The sequence below is a fragment of the Pinus tabuliformis genome, chromosome Q (assembly GCF_031772625.1).
Source record: "Pinus tabuliformis cultivar Carrire ecotype Pingquan chromosome Q, CPIR1, whole genome shotgun sequence".
NCBI lineage: Eukaryota > Viridiplantae > Streptophyta > Pinopsida > Pinales > Pinaceae > Pinus > Pinus tabuliformis.
The window spans coordinates 1,102,770,314-1,102,787,264 of NC_142296.1; the positions used below are offsets into that span (position 1 = coordinate 1,102,770,314).

Sequence of the window (16,951 nt, forward strand, 5' to 3'; positions counted from 1 at the left end):
AAAGACATTTTGATAGATTCAGATGTGGACATAAATATACTTACTTGATAGGATGCTCCTTCTTCTTGCTGCTTCCTTGATGTTGATGATGATATAGAGGATAGAAAACTTCTCCTTGATGAAGGTAGTTTTCTTCAAGAATGATCCTTGATCCCACAGAGAGTGAGATGACACCGCCTTTTGATCTAGCTTCCTTTGGATGAATAGTTTTCAAAACACTTTAACTTGAGTAGATGTAGGGTTTTGGCCTTCTTTTCTTGATGATGATCCCAATACTTCTTTGATCTAGGGTTATGATGCTTCCTTTGACTTCAAGATGATTTTTGCTTTGATGCCTTCCTTGAGATTTGATCCTTGAGTGTCCCTTGATAAGATGCCCTTCCTTGACTTAGTCACCTTAGCTCTGATACCATGTTGAGAAATCTAGGGCATAGAGATTAAGTGATTTCTCTTTGATTAGTAACTGCTTGTGAATGCTTTTTACTTTCTTAGATTAGGATCTTCCTTTACTTAGATTATTAGTGTTCTTTTTCATCAAACAACTACCAATGCATAAACCATAAAAAGACAAAAGACAAAATATAGGCTATCAACCAAGGGTAAAACCTCTCACTCTTGAGAGGAAAGCCCGAACAAATTCTTCTTCCTATAGAGATTCCAATTGACGAATACCAAGCCCAAGACCCTTCACCTATTTGCCACTGCAAGACCAAGACACAAGTTCCCTTGATGATAGTCAACCTTGTACTCCTTCCTTTGTCTCTACTCCTATTCCACTTTGACCTCCTCTTGCTTTCAAAACTCCCGCTTAACTAGGGAGGTATTCATAATTGTACAAACAGGTACAAGGATGAACTCAAATTGACGTGTTCTCAGAAGAGTATCAACATATGCACTGCTAGGGATCTAGATACCATAACTATCAAGGTATCGTCCCAACAGGGACTAAGGTGTCATCAAGGCAACTTGCAACTATAGGTACCATCAGGCTACAACTCTGGTATCAATCTAACAGGATATAGATACCATCTAGGCCTTCATGCCAAGACACCAATCCTCACAGGGATCTAGGTATTGTCAAGGTTAAATCACTAAAACAGAGCTCCATATCAAGACCAAGATACCCTCCCACACAGGGATCTAGACATCAAGGCCAAACTATAACTGAGATCTCAATACCAACTAGGCCAAGATGTCCTCCCAAGTACCATCATAAAGGCACGCAGCCTAAGGTACTCATCTCTCCCTCTCAACTAAATCAGAGATATCCACTAATCCAAGCACTAATCCAAGCATGCTTCTAATATGTACAAACTTCTTGTTGGGGAGAGATTTTGTCAATACATCAACTACTTGTTCATCTTCCAGAACAAATATTAGCTTCACGACCCCACCTTGTACCAAACTTCTAATATAATGGTACTTATTATTAATATGTTTAGTCTTAGCATGGAACACAGGGTCCTCAAACATTTTGATGCTGCTTTGATTATCACTATTTATAAGTGTGGGATCCAAGGGCCCTCCAAACAAATATGACAAAAGCTTCCTTAGCCAAACTGCTTCTTTTGCAACCTCACAAGAAACAACACATTCAGCCTCAGGACTACTCAAAGCAATCGAGTCTTGTTTACGACTTATCCAAGAAATCATTGCGGATCCCAGACTAAAACAACCACCAATAGTGCTTCTTCCATCCGTCTCATTGCCACCCCAATCAGAATCGGTGAAACCTATCAATCTGATTTGCTTTCCATCATACTTTAGGCAGTGATGAATAGTCCCACAAAAATACCTCAAGATATGCTTGGTATCTATCCAATGATCATGACGTGGCTCTAATTGAAATTGAATAAGAACATTTATGGCATAACATATATCGGGTCTAGTATTCAGTGTTCACCAAATACATCAATGCGCCAACCTACCGACGATAACATGTGGGATTAACGAGGCTAGAGTCTGAACTTCCCAACTTTTTAAAGTTAGTGATCATTGTGTTAAAATTTGTAACTAGGTTCGGTCTTCGTAAATGTATATGAAATGTACTTATCAAAAGAATGAAGAAAATATTTTTATTATTATTTCTATGACTTATTAAAGCATGGGTTTCATGCTTGGGTCATCATGTTTTAGGTCAAAATCCCCATTGAGGACTTCTAGGATTTATTTTGAGTCATTAGAGTCATTGTACATTAAAAGGCAGTTTTGAGTATCTACTAGAAGGAATCTAAAGGATTGATCAAGGGATCATATAAGGAACTCTTAGAAGAGTAGAAGCTCACTATCTTCAAGGACAATGTCTAACACAATAAAGAGTGAGAACAAATTGGAAGCAACATCAAATTAAAGGTCTTGGAAGAAGAGAATTGACCTCATTCTTGAGAAGAACAAGGTCTTAGATTTGGTCAAAGGAAAGGTGAAGAAACCTACCGAAGAATCCAATGATGTAGACAAGGTGAAGTATAGAGAATTGGAGATATTGGCTATGACACTGATGGTAGAAAGCATAAATGACAATCTTGTCCCATACATTTCCAATATAGACCATGCTCAAGAAATGTATGAAGCATTATCAAAATTATTCACTATCAAAAATATTGGTCAAGTAGCAAGTTTGAAAAATGAGTTAAGGACTACTAAGATGACAAAGGATGATACTGTGGCTTCCTTCTTTGTGAAGATATCTAGAATTAGAGATGAAATTCAAGCCATAGATGAAATTGTACCGGAAAAGGAGTTAGTAATCGTTGCATTATTGGGATTACCACCTACTTGGAGTTCTTTTGCTTCAGGTCTCAATAGTTGGAAAGAAGCTCCTACCTTTGAACAATTGTGGAATGCTTGCACCCAAGAAGAAATGAGAATTTCGTTAGTATCCAACAATGAAGAATAAAAGGTGTCAAATGCATACTCCGCTTCTCACAAGAAATGACACTCCAAGAAGTCAAAAGGGCCAAGAAGGAAGGTTGATATGTCCAAAGATAGAATGCTACCAATGCCACAAAATGGGTCACTATAGAAGTGATTGTCTTGACAATCCAAAGAACAAGAAAATAAGCAGAGATCAAACCAATGTTGTTGAAAAAGGATCTCCAAAGAACTGGATATAAGGGACTTACACTGCTAAAGTTGTTTGAACTAAGCTTTAGTTATTTCCTTTTTATTTTTAGTATTCGTAGGTTCAACACATTTTGGAAAAATATTTTTCTTTGTTCTTAAGGTTATAGGTATCCCTCAAGCTTCGAGGGAGCCCTCATCAACCTCCAAAGGTAAGTATCCTATTACCATTTTCATTTTTAGTTTTCCTTATCTAGTTTTGTTTGCATTAAATACTAATCACATTTCTACTCTTATTTTCCTTGTTTAGGAAAACTTGTTGAAGACTCAAGGAAGAAGGCCTCACAAAACAAAGCATTGGAATTACAAGGTTTGTTAAGAAACAAGAGGTATGTTTTGAATTACAAGTTTTTGCTCTCTCCATATTCATTCTTGATAAACTATTACTAACATCATTGTGTCTAGCTTCTTGAATCTTAAAGATTCTTGATTGGGTGATTCATCATTAGATAAATCTACCCTCCTCATATCTTTGATCACTCTTGTGGAATCTTAGAAAGGTTCGTTGTGAAAAACCCTAACTTAAGGGCATGTCGATGATAACGTGTGAAACCCTAGCCTACTTGGGGTTATTGTTGAAGTCAAAGGAAAATGTCTGATGTTTTGATGAAGTCGTGTTTGGGGTTTTGGTATGGTTATGGAAACCCTAACTTGTTAGGGTTGAATGGTAATGTCTGAAATCCCAAACCTTTGAAGTATTGATAATTTAGGGCTTGCTATGTTTTGTATTGAAACCCTAGATCATTAGGGTTTGGTAGGTTATATGAAAAATCCTTACGATGTCCTAGAAATGAAATCCTTGGCATGTGTGCGTTTGTCTGATCAAACCGTAGTTGATCAAGTTTGTTATATGTCTAACTCTTATTGATAATTGTGCAGTTGGGTTTGACTAACACATGTTATGATATTCTTATGCATGATGATGGAATCCTAGATATATGAGTTGACCTAATTGTTGATGGTCATGAGTCCTAGGGTTTGGAACTAAGCCCTAGTCGAAGTTTGATTCTCTAGGATGATAGTATTTGTGAACTCTAGGGAAGCCTTAATAGAAGTCCAAATCTTTGCTATATGATGACAATGTGATAATTTGAAGATTTGTGTAAGATTGTTGAAATCTGAATTTGAGTTATGATTCTTGGGAATAAGTAAAATCTAAGGTTTACAACAAATCCTAGTGGAAGCTAGTCATGTTGTTAATTGAGTTGTGATTGGTTTTGATTGTTGAATCTCATGTATAAAATCTAGAGTTTGTATGAAATCCTAGTAGGAAGTCTAACATATGAATTCTGAAAGTTGTTAGATACATTGAAGATCTATATCTGTTTGAATTGTTTATAGGGTTTGCAATGTGTTGTAGTAGGGTATGTCATGCCTCTGGAAGGAACATTGGAACCCTAGATGTAATGAAAGTTGTTATGAAATGCTCAAATTATTGACGAAGTAGTCTAGGGTATATGACAAAAATCCTAGCAAGAAGTTGAAGAGTATGCGTCTTTTGTTTGTAACTGAGTTCAGGTATTTGATTTCTAAAGATGAATGTTTCCATTGTATGATTATGATATGGTTGACTTCATGCTTCTATAGATTTGGTTGTACTTGCTATCTAAGTTGTGCAGGTACATAATCTTCAAGATGGTGATGATGTTCGTAAAGTAAAGTTGATGTAATAGGCATGATGTGAATGATGATGGTCATGATAACTTTGATAAGAAGGATGGAAGCCATGAAAGATTCTCTGATGTCGTAGAAAAGAAGTTGAGCCCCCTATGTTAAGAGGGAGCCTAGATGAAAAGAAATCTCCCTAAGCTAAGAGGGAGCATGGATAAAAGGAATCTCCCTAGTTGAGAGGGAGGTCATATCATACTCATGATGGACACCTTGAAAGAAGAAATTGGAGAATGTACTTTGAAGGGATGCTGAGATAAGAAGAGCCGAATCTACTTGTAGAATATGTTGCTACATGAAAAATAGGAAAGGAAGTTGTAAGATTGAGGAATCTTCTGTCAAGATTCATTGGGAAAGCTCTAAGTCATACTATGAAAAATTGAGAAGCAACATCAAGTTGTCTGGAAGACCCCGAAGGTTTGTATCTATTTGTGTATATTTGAAAGTTTGTTACTGATTGGGGTTGTGTTTGTACAGATGAATCTCTCGAAGGTTTGATAACATGTTGTTCATGCTCAGGGTTGTTGATCAATTTAATCGGGAGAGATTTTCTTGTTGATCTGTTTGATTGGGGAGGATTTGTTACTGATTGGAATAATTGGGAAGCTGAGGCTTTGTGAGACATTGCCTAGGAGGACATCTGGCTGGCACTTTGTGTTGATGTCTAGTTCCTGAAGTAGGGAGGGTGGCATTGGTCGTAGAGCTCTGACCTCGGATACACACCTAGATCCCTGGGTTGATGGTTAGCAAGTAAGCCTGATGGTACTTAGAGAGGCTAAAAGCTTTAGTCCATCTTAGTCCCACCTGAATAGATTGCCCCGGTGAGGAATCTAGTCCATGGCATTGCGGTGCTTAAAATTCTTCATGGTTCTTGTGTTATGAGATCTTACTTGTACTTGTACTGATGAATACCTCCCTAGTTACGAGGGAATGTTGAAATTTGTAACTAGGTTTTGTCTTCATAATTTTTTTTGAAATGTACTTATCAAAAGAATAAAGAAAATATTTTTATTATTATTTCTATGACTTATTAAAGCATGGGTTTCATGCTTGGGTCATCATGTTTTAGGTCAAAGTCCCCATTGAGGACTTCTAAGATTTATTCTGAGTCATTCGAGTCATTGTACATTAAAAGAGACCCTTTTTGGGCTTTCAAATCACGTAAAAAGAATTATTTTTGAGTCAAAAATGAATTTAGTCTCCTCCACACCAAGTCGGCCTCAAGAAGATCAAGTCGGCCTCAAGACAGGTAATTCGAACTCCCTGGAAGGCTATAAATACAAGGCAGTTCAAATTCATTTGAAGCATCTCACTCTCTCACACATAGTTCGATTTCTGAAGCTGGAAGTCAGGGAAGTGCGAAGTTGAGAAAGGGCTAGAAGAAGAGCTGGAAAGGAGTGCGAGTTTCTGGAGGAAGATAGAAGACCTCAAGATCGAAATTTTGGGACAACTCTCACTCACTTCTGAGGTGTATCAAGGGAGATCGAAGTTTTTCTAGTCTGGTCGAAGCTGCTGTTGATGCTGCTAGGTCGAAGTTGCTTTTGAAGGGTTATCATCTGCAAGAAGGATTGAGGGCTGACTTGGTGTGGAGGAAGTCTCTTTTTGGGTCTAGAGTCTTGGATTATCTCGAGAAACTATTGAAGGAAGAATTGTTGACTGGGTTTTCCCCTATATAGGAGTTTTGCCCTGGTTGTCCGCCTACATCTGTTTTCCTTGTGTTATTGTTTTGTTAATTGCTTGATGAACTAAAGAGAAAAGAAGAACATAAAATAAAAGAATCACAGGTAATTATCTATATAAGAAAATATTTTTGCCTTTTTGATTTTCTAACACATTGGAGTTGTCATGGACTTGGAATCCATCATACCAAACTTTTGTAGATTCTTGATAATATATTTTCCTTGACCAAGATATATTTCTCCAGGTTTCTGCCAAACTTCTAAACCCAAATAATAAGTCCTAGATCTTTCATTTCAAATTCGGTTGCCAACATCTTCTTACATTCTTGAATTCTATGCTCCGCACCTGTAAGTAGTAAATCATCCACAATAAAATAATGACTAGTTCATTCTTTACTACTTTAATGTAGAGGTTTGATTCTGCAGAGTTTTTGATAAATCCAATCCTTAAGAGATAGGCATCCATTCTTGCATACCAAGCTCTAGGTGCTTGTTTCAAGCCATATAGAGCTTTCTTCAATCTGCAAACATGGGATTCCCTGCTATGTATCTCAAAACCTTCTAGTTGTTCAATGTACACTTCTTCATCTATGGTTCCATTCAAGAAAGCTGTTTTGATATCCATCTAGTGGATGTTCCATCCCATAGTAGCTGCTAAAGAAATCAAGGATCTAATGGTAGTGTATCTAGCTATAGGAGCGAATGTTTCTTTATTGTCCACACTTTCTTTTTGAGAAAAATCCCTTGTTACAAATCTTACTTTGTATTTATCTATGCTCCCATCAACAACATGTTTGATTTTGTAGATCCATTTAGAGGTGACAACATATTTGTCACTAGGTCTAGGAACAATTTCCCAAACCCCATTCTTCATGATTGATTAATATTCTTCTTGCATGGCTTTCTTCCATTCATCATGATGAGTGGCTTGTTCAAATGTGGTTGGTTCTGCTTCAATTAGTTTTGTCATATATGCTGCATATCTGAAGTACCTATTTGGTCTTTTTCTTTCTCTGAAAGTACCTTTTGCTGCTCCTTGTCCTTCCATGTCCTTCGACATCTTCAAGTGTAGCTTTTAACCAAGTTGGTCTCTTCTTTTCTTCGGTAATGATTGTAGGTGGAGCGGGTTCACTTGGTCCTTCTTCTTGATTTGTAGGTGCTTTGTCATGTTGCTCTTCTTCTTCAAAGAGTGGTATATCTTCTTCATCAGATTCAATGGGGTATCCTTGGACTTTTTGTATGCAAACCTTTCATCAAATATGACATCTCTACTAACTTCAATTTGACGATTTTCCTTTATGTAGATTCTATAAGCCTTTGATGAAAGGCTATAATCGACAAAGATACCCTTTATACTAGTAGAATCTAACTTCTTCCTTTTGTCCTTAGAGATATGAATGTAGGCATGGCATCCAAAGATTCAGAGATGATCTACATATGGCTTCTTCCCTGAAAAAAATTCTTTTGGTGTCATATTTTCAAGAGTTCTATGAGGACTTCTATTTTGTATGCATACTGCGGTCATAGCTGCTTCTCCCCATAAGAATTTTGGAAGGCCTTGGTCATATATCATGGTTCTTATGCATTCTCCAATGGTCCTATTCTTTTTCTTTGCACTCCATTTTGTTGAGGATTATAGGGAACTATGAGCTCCCTATTAATACCTGCTTCCTTGCAAAAGGCTATGAGTTCCATAGATGTATACTCACCACCATTGTCGGATCTAAGGGTCTTTATCTTTCCCTTTTTCAAGATCTCTATTTTTGATTTGAATTCTTTGAACTTTTCAAAGACTTCATCCTTAGATTTGACAAGATAAATCCAAGTTTTTCTAGAGTGATCATCAATGAAGGTCACATAATATAGATGGCCTCCAAGAGATTTATCTGCCATTGATCCACACACATCGGAATGAATGAGATCTAATATTTCTTTAGAACTTGTGTCACTGCTTGTAAATGGTTTCTTTGTATTCTTTCCCAAAGCACATCCCTTACATACTCCTTCATGGTCCTCTAAGTTGGGGATGCCTTTCACCATTTGACTTAGGGAGGGAAATACTTTATAATGAAGGTGCCCGTATCTTCTATGCCAAAGCTTCCAAATCTTAGAGGGACTAATATCCATGTGAACAAGAGCTTGAGGAGAAGGTGTTAGAAGTCTATACAACCTTCCTTCACAAATCCCAATAACCCTTGATTTTTCAATACTAGAGTCCCTTACTCGAACAAGAACTTTTACATCTACAAAGCTATGTTGCCAGGAAACGTGGGTGCGGGGACGGGGACGACATTTTTGGAAACAGGGTGCGTGGGTTCGTCGGGTAATATAATAATATTAAATTTTAATAATTATATTTTAGAAATTATAAATTATAAATTTATAATTAATAATATATATGAAATTTGAATTTGTATATTTTTTCAACTTTAAATTTTAAACAAGAAAACTTTAATGATAATCATTTAAACATGCATATTATTAGTTAATATTTCATATATATATAATTAATAATATATATGAAATATATTAAAGTTGAAAAAATATAATTAATAATATATATGAAATTTGAATTTGTATATTTTTTCCAAATCCATTCTGATAATGCATAAATGGACCTGCTTACCATTTTCATTTGATGGCAGTCTGGCACATGCCTTCAGAATAATAGTGAAGATCACCTAGTTTGGATTTATGCCAAACCAAAGCATTCTGCCACAAATTGGAAAGCATCCATGAAACAGTTGTGGTCAGCATATCCTGCTGTCATTGAGTTCCACGAAACCGCATACCACGCAAGCATCCTATCAAATACAGTTTTGCAGGTCAAACTTGTTCCCTAACTCTATATTGCCATATTAACATTGCAGGCATCATTGTTTGTCTGATCACACTGCTATAATGTCCATCCTTTTCCATGCTTCCAATTTCTCTTCCTATGCTTATCTTTCATTTTATTTTCCAAATCCAACAGAATTTCAGACCTTTCTCAATTGTTATGTTACCTGTTTGACCTTCAAACACAAGTCCCCAGTATTAGCTACCATAAAAAAGAGTGAAGATATTAACTATTGTTTTATACAGACAAGCATAACATCTATTGCTTGATGCAATTAACTTATTCAATTTAGAGCTGCACCATATTTTCATCCAAAAATGAAACACATGAAATCAGTACAAAGTCAATTATACAACTTGCTGGCAAGCGTCTTTTGTCAAGCCAACATATGGAATAATACATTACAACTATAAACTATAATTAATGTGTGCATCTCTCTATGTCCATTAATCTCTGTTCTCTCTATGTCCATTAATGTTTGTCTATGTGTATGCATCGATTTGTGTGCATACATCTACATCTTATATGTATTTATGTGAGATTTGAATTTCAACACTTCTCATCATGAGCAAAAATAGAACAAGAGTGTCTCTGAAAATGCCTTTACTGCTATTTATAAGTCATTACCTGAAGCTCCAAGGAAAAAAAAAGGTCTCTAACTGAAGCTCGATCCCTATTTTGCCCAGACAAGCTCTCTGGAATCATATATCCAAGGAGGTCGACAGTCCACTCACATCTTTTGTTCACTTGAATATCTTGATGTAACTTCAACCTAAAAATTTTGACAATACCCATGCTACTTCAAACTTGTTGTATGGGCTCTTGTCCTTGAGAAATGCCCTAGGGAGATATAGCCTTTGGCATGATACATGAAAACAGTAAACAGTCCCCAAACCTCCACTCCCTTTGTAGAGACACCAACAAAATAATATAGCACTTCCAGCTAACTTATTTTACTTAAGCCTCAATATAAATCCCAAAAAAACAGAGTTGAGGAAATAATGAAGTGGATTAAATCACTCAGGACGGTTTCCTGCATGGTGACCTCATTTATGAACTTGGCAGAATAGTGGCAATTACGACATATGCACTTCTTGCGCTTTTGATGAGACTTCAGTGGTCTTTACAACTTGTTGAAAAGCACAAACAAAATATAAGCTTCTTCCTCTTGTAAAACAATGCAGATTCCCACCACTCCTATTGCACATCATGTGATGATCACTACCACCTGCTCCTGTTTCTTATCATGCAGCATAAAGTGCACATCAGGTACATCCCCTGCTTCCTTCATCAACCCTGTCAATCACTGCAATTCTGCATAGATCTCCTCTGTCTGTGGGTGTGTATCTCCTACAACAAATGCATGCACTTTGTTCTTAACCTCAATCCAACTATATATTATTAATTATATTTTTAATATAGTTTTTTTATGAAGAACCCGAAGAACCCAAAGAACCCAACCCGAAGAACCCGAAGAACCCAAAGAACCCAAGAACCCGTTAAAGGAAAAGAACCCAATTTTTTTTTTGAAGAACCCGGTTTTTCATGGAAGAACCCGGTTCTTTTGGGTTCGTCTGGGAAGAACCCGTACCCGAATCCGGTACTTGGGTGCGGGAACCCGGGACGGGTTCGAGAACCCCACCCCCGGGTGCGGGTACCCGTGCAACATAGCTACAAAGCCAACCCTATCTCCTTTACAAAGTTCAAATGCGAAAAAGAAAGTAATTTCTTTTTCAAACCTGGGACATAGAGAATGTTGTTGAGATGAAGCTTTCCACCATCTTCTAGTTTCAATGAAGTAGATCCAAGACCTTTGACTGCATAGCTATTGTTGTCTCCAAGCTCCACTGAATGAGATGATGATCCTTTTGATAAGGTTTGAAGTTGTCCACTTTCTCCTGTCATGTGTCTTGAGGCTCCACTATTAATGATCCAAGCATTGTCATCATTAAGTGTACCTGTAAGTGCAACCAAGAATCCTCCATTTTTTATTCTCCTAGATAGATTGTAGATGATCTTGACACCAAAGCTTCTTGCAACTTTCAAGAGATCTTTAAGGGTCTTGAGTCCCATCTTCAAATAGCTTGCCATTGATGAGAGAGATCTTCCTTCCAAGAGTCCTTCAAATGATAGCTAACAAAGTGATCTTCAGATAGTCCTTCCTTCACCTTAGCTCTAATACCATGTTGAGAAATCAATGCATGTAGTTAGTTATTAGGGTTATGATTCCTCTTTTTTTGATAATTACTTGTGATATGTGTTGGCTTCTTTACTTCTTTATTATGTTATCTTTCATCAAGCAATTACCAAATAAAAAATGCATGAAGATCACAAGAACAAGAGACACAAGATGTAGGCACTCAGCCAGGGCAAAACCCCTCTCCTAGGGGAAAAACCAGTCAAACTTTTTTTCAATAATAGAACCAAGTCAAAGTGAGACAATCCAAAACCTTTTGACTAAGGCAAAGACCTCCTCCAATCACCAAGTCAGCCCTCCTTCATGAGAGTCAACTCCTTCAAAACTGCTTCAATCTGGAATTTCGGGCCCCTGCAACTCAGAATTTCGGACTTGCAACACTGCAGGAATTTCGGCCCCTGCAACTTGATAAGAAACCCTAGAAATCTCGCATGCGTGAGAGAAAAGCTGCCCCATTTCTTCGATTTTTGTTCTTCCTTTGATTTGACCTTCTTGTCCTTGACTTCACACTTCTTTTTCTCTTCCTTCACTGCAGATCGAACTTGTTGATAGATGGATGCCAAATAGGTCGAATTCTTCTTCTATTTATACTGCTTCCACGAGGTCAAATTGCCCCAAATAGGGCTGGCTTCATCAAGGCAGGGCCGCCTTGGTGAGGAGGTGAAATATGACTGTTTTGACTCAAAATAATTTTTCTTTACATGATACAAAAGCCCAAGAAAGGTCTAATAAATATGACAATGACTCTTATGACTCAAGAAAACCCTAGAAGCCTACAATGGAGGCTTTGACCTAATAAATAAGTAAAAAGAGCATGAAACCCATGCTTCAAAATAATTTTCTCTTGCTTCTTTTTCAATTTTACAATAAATACATAATGATAAAGTACAATAGCAATTATGAAGACCAACCGACCTGGAAAGCCCATTAGTGGAAAAATAGGATCAAAGTCCATAATTTTTATTGAAAATCCAATGATTTAAATTAAAAAAGTTGTGTAACCCAAAATTTCACATATATTTAATCCAACGAGAATTTCCATGGTCATTTCAAATTGAGCTAAAGATATATCACAAAAAGATCTATATTGAATTAAAAACGATACATATTATAAAGTAACATGAAGGAACTTTTCAGTTAGAAGGAAAAACTAGTAGATAGATACAGTGACCGTTAAAGCTGTGCGGGACCACACTTAAGTTCAGCTCATCTGATTGGGGTTGAGTGTGGTGGAAGATCTATAATTATTGATGATAATTGGTTTATCCCTTTGTTCAGTTTTGATTTTTTTAGTCGTAATTTTGTGTCTTCAGCGAAATCCTTTGACATTCAAGAATCTTTACCACTAATTTTTCAATCTGTTTCATTATCATGAGATCATGGAATATCACCTCTGTTGTCATATTTGAAGGTATAAGAAGTGCTTTCTCAGAACACATTTGCTTGCTTTGTGTTTTGTCGTGGTTTTTTTCCATAGGAACTACTGATTTCCTTGTGCCGTGTCAATAATGTGCTTTTTAACCCCCTTGGCATTAGATGTCCTAGATCATTTACCTCATGGAAAAAGAAAAAGACATTATCGAAATTATAAAGTTTTATCTGGGTAGCTGTATCTCAAGCTCCGTTTAACAGATAGTATAGACAGAAATCTCTACATTTCCATTGTGACATAAGAGAGTGCTTTCTGAAAATACAACGTCAAGAATTTCACAAACATTCAACTTGAAGTTTATTTTTATTGGTTACACAGAGAAACTGTATCATTGTGTGCACAAACAAGCTATTGTGGGTTATTGGAGGAAATTAGGCAGCCTGCTCTGGCTACACATCCTTTGGTCGGCAATATATACAGACTTAACCATTCTTCAGGACAGTCATGATAGGAATACAGTAATCATTCCATATTAGCAGTAATTTTTATAACTTACAGAAAGCTCTCATGCCAGCACCCAAGGGGCAGTGCTACATAAAGGTTCCATGTACAGCTGGAATTGCTGAAGTACCTGCTGAATTCCCACTTGGTAAAACACCATGCCTAACAATATAATTAACTTAGGCATATAGAGATTTAAGAATAACATATAATTAGTGTGTATCACTCTTGAGGTAGTCTGCCCAAAAGACCTGAATTTTATGATAAAGTCATTCGAAACTAAGACGTAACTAGTCCTTCAAGAGCTTTTGCACCATATTAATGTGCTTAGGCTCAAGGTGGCTCATAACCTCCATTACAAGAATTGAATATCATTAAATCCAAACTATCGATAATGAATAACTTAACTTACTTTCAGAACAAAAAAGTTATGCCTTCTTACAATTTATTCATGTCTAATAGTCTGTAAGAAGCTAATAGGTGCTAATTGCTATCACCTTCAAACTTTGTTCACTAGCTAATTTCTATTATCTAATATTAATGGAACGGCTAGTTCAAGAAACTAAAATAGTTGTATTGAAACAATAATTTGATGGTCACATGAAGGGGGATAAGCTACACATTTTTGTTCAAAGATGGTTCTATGGAGTAGAGTAAGGGGGCTTGAAGGTATAAAATGAATCTGCTCCCCAAAGTTCTCAGCTTCTACTATCTAGCAATGTTCTTTCTCCCAAATGTAGGGAAGGGGGTCAGCTTGAGCTCTGACAGCTTACAAATATTTATAGAGACAAAATCACCTTCATGATTCGCCTATTGTTTCGCATCCTTCATCTTGGAAGATTTTTCCTGCTAAAATATCAATACTTCCAGATACTAAATGGCAACCCAAAGGATCGTAGTTTTGTTTTCCTCAGCCCAGTTATTCCTATGTTTTTTGAGAAGCCACAACTGAAGAAAAGGAAGCCCCTTCCATGGAACCATTTGGTAAGATACGTTCTTATTTATTTTTTATTCTACGCAACAATGAACACCCATAAGTCATTAGTGTAAAAATGCTCCACCATGAAAATGCTTCGAGGATTTTCTAATAATACTTGTGCACATTAACATATTAACTTTTTAAAATCCCTCTTTTTCAGGAGGTCCGGATTCAAAACATTTGAATAACTTGATTTCTAATCCGACGAGAGTACAAGAGGATATGGTGCTTAGCAAGCCCTATGTTCTGAGGCTATTCTTTTCACACAGATACATAACCGCAAATGTGGTGGACAGGAACAGAGGTCACATAGTTGCAACTGCTTCATCTATAGAACGGGAGCTGAAAAAGCATTTTGAATGTAAAAGAACATGCAATGCCAAAGCTGCAGCAGTAGTTGGAGATGTTCTGGCAATGCGGATAAAAGTGGAGGGTATTCCTGAAATTTACTCCAATGTTCAGAAGGAGCTCAACAAAGGCTTCAAAAACCAAACTAAAATCTGGGCATTAATCAATTCTTTGAGATCCCATGGAATTAAGATTATTGATGATGCTGGCCTTTAGTCTCTTTTATTTGCCTATTTGTTACCCTTTGTATCTTTCTTCGTCAATTAGTTTAGATTGTCTGTAGGGAAAATTTGGAGGGATACCTCAGGATTGTTTGTTGCAGAAATGAATGTGAAAAAGACAAATATTTAGTCATTAATTATAAAAAATTCAGCTGAATGGTATGTCTGGAAAATATCAATCATTTAGGTCAGTGTTTCAGATAAATTTGCTTATTCATGAATTTTATTTTAAAGAAATTGTGGAAGTAATCAATTGGTGAAAATAGCCCCTGAAGTTTATATCATTACTGGAAAAGGGCATGTGGTCAATTGGCAAGTTTTTCAAACTGTCGTGCACATCGAAAATTCTGTACTTGCCCCAACACTTGGTAACGGCAGCCAAAATGGTGCCAGCAAATATTAGAATCAGAGAACTGTATCCTTCACTATTTTAGTACGAAGTCTTTGATGTCACTACACCAAATGATCCACACGACATAAGTATTAACGTTTAGCAAAAAATATCCCATGGTCAAACATTTAATCATTTAAATCATTCTGAAGTCTTTGCAGTATAAATTACTTTCAGGTAGTTTAAAGGAACATTGAAATTTCTTTCAGGAGAACAAATTTTATAGAGCTCTAGAGACTTATATTTTGAGGAGTCTTATCGTGTTACTCCTAGTTAAACCTAATTTATTCTGACTATGCTGAAGTCCTTATTAGCTGGTTGAGAACTCTAGTAAAAATAGTATGCAACATAACATTTAATATAAGGTATACGACATGTTCTCCCCTTGAAGACATAGTCTTCCAACTCAAAAGAGCATACAAACAACTAACTGCCTCTTATGTCAAATGATTTTGTGGATTCTATTCAATAAGTAAATAAATAAGGCTACCCTCATATCTAACCGATATTCAGTATCGATCTGGCCATTGAAAAGTGCTATGAATCTAGAATCTAACCAGTATAGACACTATCATTCCATTCTTGTTGATATTTACAAAGACCAACAAAAGAATCAATGGACCCAAATCTCACCCAAATTATGAGATAGCCTCCTCATGAATGTGTCAGAGGGAGCAAGGTCTAGTGTGCTAGAGAAAGGGTGCAAAAGCCAAGCACAAGTGCACCCAAGAATAAAATGCTAATCAGAAGAGGAAACCACCAAAATTAAGTGCTCTTAGGCTTACAACACTTTATATTTCAGTCAAGCTGATCACAAGATGAGATGATACAAACAAGAGCTTGAGTTGTGTATTTATACACAACTCAAGTGAGGTGTCCCTGCAATAGGGGGTTATGGACCTGCAGAAAAATGGGACACACCCCAAGAGGGTTATTGAGCCTCCATATCAAATTGGACTAGGTCAGTTGTAACCATAAACTTACTATATAATAAATGAAATAAAATATGGCCTTGGCCATAATTATAAGTATATAATGATACTTATGAATGGGCTGTGGATACATTTATAGATTAAACCAGTAATTCTAACAAACCCCCTTGTGTTGAACAAAGGGGGCATGGAGAGAAGTCATTACAACACAAGATTACAAAATTTACTTCCCCCCTTGACATTGCGCAGAGTGCTAGATCATCCCCTCTAAACTCCAAATCTTTGCTTTATAAAACCATTAAGATCAACAATGATCGACATTGAGCTCTAGAGTGGTTTAGGTGGGAGATGTTGTAGTTTGGAAAGGGCATCAATATAATGAGTAAGAACATTCCGCCTAATAATGCTTACTGGGGCAGCAAGAAAATCAATTGCACTAGATTCACCCTAAAAATGGTGAACTATTTGAGTAAGAAGGGCTCGAGCTAGAGGGGATCCTCCTAATAGCACTTGTATGGTTCAACAAGAAAATTTGTTGCATCAACAAGAGTGGAGATAACAATTAGGTGTAGGCCTTGACCTATTCGGAGAAAGAGTAACAAGTGTAGGAAAATCATGCAAGTTGTCACTATCGTCATTGAATAATGGAGTTGCATTGTTAGGAGCACGTGTGACATGAGGACTACATGAACCACTAACAAGAG

General features: G+C 36.7%; 1 protein-coding gene across 2 annotated transcripts in view; it reads left to right on the top strand.

Moving 5' to 3' along the window:
* Nucleotides 1-15,081, top strand: part of LOC149223347 (Ribosomal L18p/L5e family protein) — an 82,328-nt gene extending 67,247 nt beyond the window's left edge. For both annotated transcript variants that reach the window (XM_089385814.1, XM_089385815.1), the window contains one exon: nt 14,516-15,081. In XM_089385814.1, coding sequence (XP_089241940.1) covers nt 14,578-14,919 — 342 coding nt within the window. In that variant the 5' untranslated portion in view covers nt 14,516-14,577 and the 3' untranslated portion in view covers nt 14,920-15,081. The remainder of the gene's footprint in view (nt 1-14,515) is intronic.
* The last annotated feature ends 1,870 nt before the right edge of the window (nt 15,082-16,951 follow it).